General features: G+C 38.5%; 1 protein-coding gene and 1 long non-coding RNA gene across 2 annotated transcripts; both read right to left on the bottom strand.

Annotated features, from left to right (window-relative positions):
• Window positions 1-336: 336 nt before the first annotated feature.
• On the bottom strand, window positions 337-1,493 carry LOC125604010 (peptidyl-prolyl cis-trans isomerase CYP18-3). The gene has a single exon (XM_048774663.1). It carries the CDS (start codon window positions 1,052-1,054, stop codon window positions 536-538), a length of 519 nt encoding a protein of 172 aa, XP_048630620.1. The 5' UTR covers window positions 1,055-1,493; the 3' UTR covers window positions 337-535.
• A 163-nt stretch (window positions 1,494-1,656) lies between these two features.
• LOC125604009 lies at window positions 1,657-4,891 on the bottom strand. Its single transcript, XR_007335883.1, has 3 exons — window positions 3,618-4,891; window positions 3,462-3,534; window positions 1,657-3,376 (listed from the first exon to the last, which is right to left on the bottom strand). It is a non-coding gene; the product is annotated as an uncharacterized LOC125604009 (long non-coding RNA).
• Between the last annotated feature and the right edge of the window lie 1,222 nt (window positions 4,892-6,113).

The following is a 6,113-nucleotide window of genomic DNA, read 5'->3' as shown; positions in this document are numbered from 1 at the left end:
TGATTGGCTTTCTCACTTTTTTTGCTTTCTTTAGTTAGTGGTATCACATGACCAAAATTGCTTAGTTACATGATATTAAGAGAGCTGTTTAGTCATTTTTATTGAAGCGCTATCACTATTCAGTATTCATTAGTGATAACTAGGACCTGATAACTATAATCAGTGTTATTAGTCCCAGAATAAAGTGTCCAACGAAATTCAATGCACCTGACCGGTGAACTCACAGGGAAAATGCATCACACAAAAATTACAGATGAAGATTCAGTGAACTAGTATTATTTTATTTTATTTGGGTGCTGAGGCAGATTCGATTCCGTTTGTTAATGCAATCAAAAATGAAAAGGGTAAACACAAGCTCATTCATTATTTATGGTACTAGCTACTAATTAGGGTGACATGAGAACGAACACACACCAAGCTTTTATGACTTGCACCAAATGAAAAGAACACAAAAGCAAAAGCAGAGACACACGATGAGGACCGAACACCACTCACTAGAGGGCAACGAAGACGCTAATTTTAGATCTCATGTGATCTAAGAGAGCTGACCACAGTCGGCCACGACCACCGGCTTCGACGGCTTTCCAGAAGCCGACCCCACCTTCTCGATCGCCTTCACCACGTCTAACCCTTCCACCACCTGCCCGAACACCACATGCTTACCATCAAGCCAATCGGTCTTAACAGTGCAGATAAAGAACTGCGACCCGTTGGTGTTGGGACCAGCGTTGGCCATGGAGAGGATCCCAGGACCGGTGTGCTTCCTCTCGAAATTCTCGTCGGCGAACTTCTCCCCGTAGATGGACTCGCCTCCCGTCCCGTTCCCGGCCGTGAAATCTCCTCCCTGACACATGAAGTTAGGGATCACGCGGTGGAAGGAAGACCCCTTGAAGTGAAGAGGCTTGCCTTTGCTCCCGACTCCCTTCTCACCCGTGCAGAGAGCTCTGAAATTCTCAGCAGTCTTGGGAGTCTTGTCGGTGTACAGCTCCATCACGATCCTTCCCGCGGGCTTGCCGTCGACGGTCATGTCGAAGAAAACTTTAGGAAACGCCATTGTTGGTTGTTTAGTATGAGAGCTTTGAGGAATGGTTTTGGATCAGTCGTGGATGTAGAGAGGATCTTGCGGTGTGTTTTTATAAGCGGCTAAAAGGAAGGGAAGCGGCGAGAGAGAAAAATATTGTGGCTACCAGATTGATACACGTGGAAAGATCTCGACGGCTGTTAAAGCTTAACCATGGTTAAGTTATAAGTTTGACCACCGGTTAAGTAGGGTCATGCAGAAGTGAGTATCTCAGACTCGGCATATGCCCCTGGAGCTGCCGCTCCAAACGTGCCACACGTGTCTGTTACGGTAACAAACCAGACGTTTCAATATAGACCTCTTAAATTACGGGCCTAAATTCAGTTTTTTTTTTGTTTATACTGCGAAAGTATTAAATTCCAATTTCTTAAACGTTTCAGAGTTTTTTTACGACGACTAATTACAGTCTTTTACAAACTAATGCTGAAAATTTCCAGTGCGTTACAAATAAAAAAAAGTATAAATCAGTATATTATAGCATGAGTATCTATCTACTAGGCACGTGAACTCGAGAACCAGAAAGATCCAGAACAATGATCATCAGAAGCTAAGAGTAAAAAAGAGTGGTCAGCATGAGCCCAACACCACTACTGAAACTTTGACTATAAGGAATAAAATATCTATTTACTAGTGGTTTTATATTTTATTCTTAAATAAATTTACGATTAATTTTAGGTTGTAGTAAAAAAAATATGTCGAAAGAGAATAATTTTTTCCGTAGTGTATTTTTTTGTTTTGAAATTGTTCGGATCAAATTGAAATAGCATAAGTGGTTGTGACTGATCGATTCAGTAAAAATAGAATAGTTTAATAGATGAAACAAAAATAATTTTGTTAAAATTTAAACATAAAGTAAAGTTGATGTTCGAGAAGGAAAAAAAGTAAATGCTTGTGTTTATCTTGTTCACATATCATTTTAATTTTTAACATGTAAAAATTATCATATAGTTTGCCTTTTCAGATTTTTATTATTATGATGTAATGCAAATATTTTCTGTAATACATTTTAATGTATATTTTATTATTTATAAATATATAATTTTATTAAATTTGATCAATAATAAGGATTATAATAGAAATATAAAACATTAAGAGTTAAATTTAGGACTTAACATATAAAAACATTTTAAACCTTAGATTTTAAATTTTAACAAATATCAAAAATGAGATTATCTTGGAGAGGACACTAATAAAAAGCGTTGAATAATATATTTGAAAAAATGGAAGAAAACATAGTATGAAAATGACGAATTTATTAAAGTGAAAACCTGTATTGAGAAAAAAAAACATCATCAAAATAAAAAAATGGTTTAAACTCGCGGAATAAATATCATTCAATGGATCCGTAGCATTTTAACACTCACTAATGAAAGGTGACGTAAGAGTTTCCAAAAAGAGTAACGTAAGAATAAGTCCTTGCATTTTTCGTGAACTCTTTGGAGTATTATTTGCCATTTATGTTATTAAATAAAGAACATTTGTCATGATATAAGATTGTTTAATTTGGAACTATATTATTGTAGGTGCTTTCGATGTTGACTTCCTTTTTCTTTGTTAAATGTGAATAGCTGATGCCTGATTGGAGGTGCTAGTTTTAGAGAAGCTAGATGATGAGTTTATATCTATAACGTCTGATAGGAATGTGCATAACACAAATGCTTATTTGTTTGATATAGTGGACATAAACAAATAATTGAGGTAGTAGAGTGATATTATTTCAATGTTGTTACTATTTTGGCAGTTATTTTAACATTCATTTTATACATTTTTTTCTTCCACTTCCAAAAAAGAAACATTTGTAAAACAGTACAGAAAAATTGACAAAAAAAACAGTTCAGAAAAAACAGAGCCATACATGTGAAGCCAAACAATTTGAGAATAACACCGAGAGATGCTTTCTGACAGAACCCAAGAGAAGCGAAATGCTTTGTGATGATTGAAAAATCAAACTCAGAAAACGATGGCTCAATACTAGAAGTATTTGAACCAGCCTGACAGGAATGAGTTAGTTGTAGCAGTAGAAAAATGGTGATGAAGGAGATTAAAGAGTAGGGTGAGAGAATAACGCGAACCACACATCCTTTGCGAATTCGCAACTGAATAATAGATGAGACCAATGAAATTGGTTTGAAGGGTCCTCTAATTGAGGCAGCTGATGGATCAGATGATGTTGAAAAGGATACAGCCTGATTTACCAACTTGAACAGGAGATTCAGACCGAAGCTTGTTGTTAGTTGCCTGATCGAATTGAACCATGTTGTTCATCTTCTTCTACTTTAGCTTTCCTTTGCTTCACTTATGTCGAATAAGGAAATGAAAAGCGAAAAATAAGCAAAAGGAAATATGATTCAAGAGAATATGAGATTTGATAGGAGATTACCTTCTTCTGCATTCCACCTCCGGATCTGGCGGGGTTTAGAGAATGGTAGTGGAACATTTTCTTTCTTTGGTGCCTGGAATCAGCAAGAGAAACCGTTATCATATCATCATCATCATCATCATAGGAAGTCAAATATATAGAGATTTGCTCTGTTACCTTCGAGGAGTGGGAAGATGATTGAACGCGTGAGATAGCGGAAAGAGTTATATAAATCAAGTAAATGTGTTCTTCAATGTGGTGAATTAATTATTAGCTCAGGCGTTACATAGCCCTGTGTAAAGAGAATGTGCAATCTGAATCAATCGTCACGACGGATACTCTGTTTCGTTAGTAACCATAGGAAGAGAACGGAACCCAATGGATTGGTAAGCCTTATTGATTGGGTTTGGGTCATTTAAAAAAAACGCAACCAATTAAATGGCGACACATGTCATCAAATGTCCACCCCTAAGGAGGGACGTGGAAGGCTAATGAGAGAAACCCCTGTTTTATTATTATACATATATACATCATCGTGACAAAAAAAAACATGGATAGCACATAATCTGTTGACTAGCATTTTAATATGTTGACTAACATATGGTCAATGCTCAAATAATACCATTTGTCAGTCACTGGCATCGCATCAGGGAATCAAAACTATTCTAGAACAAGCAACAAATTCTCAATGTAAGAGAATCTCGTATGGCAAGAAGCGCAACCTGTGAAACCTCAGGTAGGATCATTGAGAAATACTAGCACCTTGACAAAACGCTGCGTTTTGCTCTGAGGCGATTTTGGCGATTCTGAGTGCGATATTTTGACTTGGGGTTTTTCTGATGGAGGCGGCTTCTTCGCGGGGCTCGTCAGTTCCGCCGGAGAGGGATCGCGACTGTCGGTATGTCCGGGAAGATGACTTGAGTGAAGGAAAGCAACGTGGGGATTCTGTTTCAAAGAATAAGAAGATCCGTGAAGGTGATTCGAAGGAGGGGAATCTTTCTGGAGCTTTTGATCTGATCAGCAAGGAGAGTTGTGGTGGGGATTTGAAGATTACGGAGGTTCGGGATGGGGATTTGAAGATTACGGAGGTTCGGGATGGAGATCTAAGGGAGGTAAAGCAGTTGAGAGATGAGGTATTGAAGACGTTAGATCAAATTTAGGCATTGAAGGCTCAGGATAGGCGATGTTTGAAGAAGTATGAAGTGGAGGTAAAAACTAAGGATGGTAAGCATAAGGTGGAGATCCCTGATGAAATCATCATTGATTCTACGCCATTGTGGGAGGATTTTGTGGTAGGGAAGTTCTTAGACATTGCTCCTCACATTGCTAAGGTGCATATGGTGGTTAATAAGATTTGGAGCTATGGTGAACTATCATCAAAAGTGGAGGTATATGATGTGAATGCGGTTACCATGAGGTTTAAGATACCAAACCCGAAGGCTCGTGAGACGGTTTTAAAAAGAGGGATGTGGAATTTGCTGGCGTACCGATGATAGTGACAAAATGGTCTCCTAAGTCTGAAAAAGAAAAGCAGGAGGAGAATGCAATTCCGATGTGGGTACATGTGCGGAAGGTCCCTATCCACATGTTCTCGTGGCAGGCTCTATGTTTTATAACAAGCACGGTGGGTTTTCCAGTTCGACTACATCCAGAGACGATTGCCTGTTCGAATTTTGAGGAAGCAAAAATCTTGTCAATGTGGACGTCACCAAGGCGTTGCCAAAGGAGATAGAATTCTCAAGGGATGGTATGGAGTTTACTGCTGAGTTTCATTACCCATGGTTACCTGCTAGATGCAATATCTGTGAGAATGGGGTCACACAGAAAGGGTGTGTGTGAAGAATAAGAAGGAATATAAGCAGAGTGAGGGTTCTAGTGTAAGGAAGTCTCCAAAGGTGAAGAAGGATACAAGAGAGGTAGGGGTGAAGAATATAAGCAATATATTAGAGGAGGAGATCTTGAAAGATGGAGGTGAGCTCATAATGAAGAAAAATGAGGAAGCTAATGTGGTAAATGGTAATGAGGTGTGTGCAAATGCCTGACTGGCTGTTCCTCCAGATAAAGTTGGGCATTCTCAATCAAATTCTCCTCAGAATAAGTTAGAGGAAGTCCTGATTTCTGCATCCAAGTTTTCAGTGTTGAGTTTGGATGAAGCTGAGGAAGGGGAGATTCTGCCAGTAGTTCCGACAGTTGTTGAAGAGGAAGATCCGGGTGTATCATATGATGTTTTGGAGTGTGACTTAATGGAGGATAAACTACTAGCAGATTGTGATAAGTTGAAAGGAAGAGTTGTATTTACAAAGAGGTGGGAAGAGAGTCCAGAAGCCTAAAGCTCAAGATGCAAATCTTTTGAGTACAAGTCTTCTAGACGAAAAAACTAATCATGGGGAGTTTCTTTTGGAATGTGCGCAGATTTAACAAAACTTTGAAACATTCTGTGGTTAGTGATTGGGTGAGAAATAAAGAAATGTTATTTGGGAGTATACTGGAAACAAGGGTGAAGGAAACAAGGCAGAGAAAATATTAAATACGGTGTTTGGAAGTTGGTCGCATATGACTAACTATGAAGATAGTCGTGGAGTAGAATCTGGTTGATTTGGTGGGAGTCAGTGAGAATTACACCTATCTACAAGTCTGATCAATTAATTACGGTTTTTCTGTGGGTCTGAATGA

The sequence above is a fragment of the Brassica napus genome, unplaced genomic scaffold (assembly GCF_020379485.1).
Source record: "Brassica napus cultivar Da-Ae unplaced genomic scaffold, Da-Ae ScsIHWf_44;HRSCAF=83, whole genome shotgun sequence".
Lineage (NCBI taxonomy): Eukaryota > Viridiplantae > Streptophyta > Magnoliopsida > Brassicales > Brassicaceae > Brassica > Brassica napus.
Note: the sequence above shows the minus strand (reverse complement) of the source record. Positions and strands in the feature narration are given on the sequence as shown.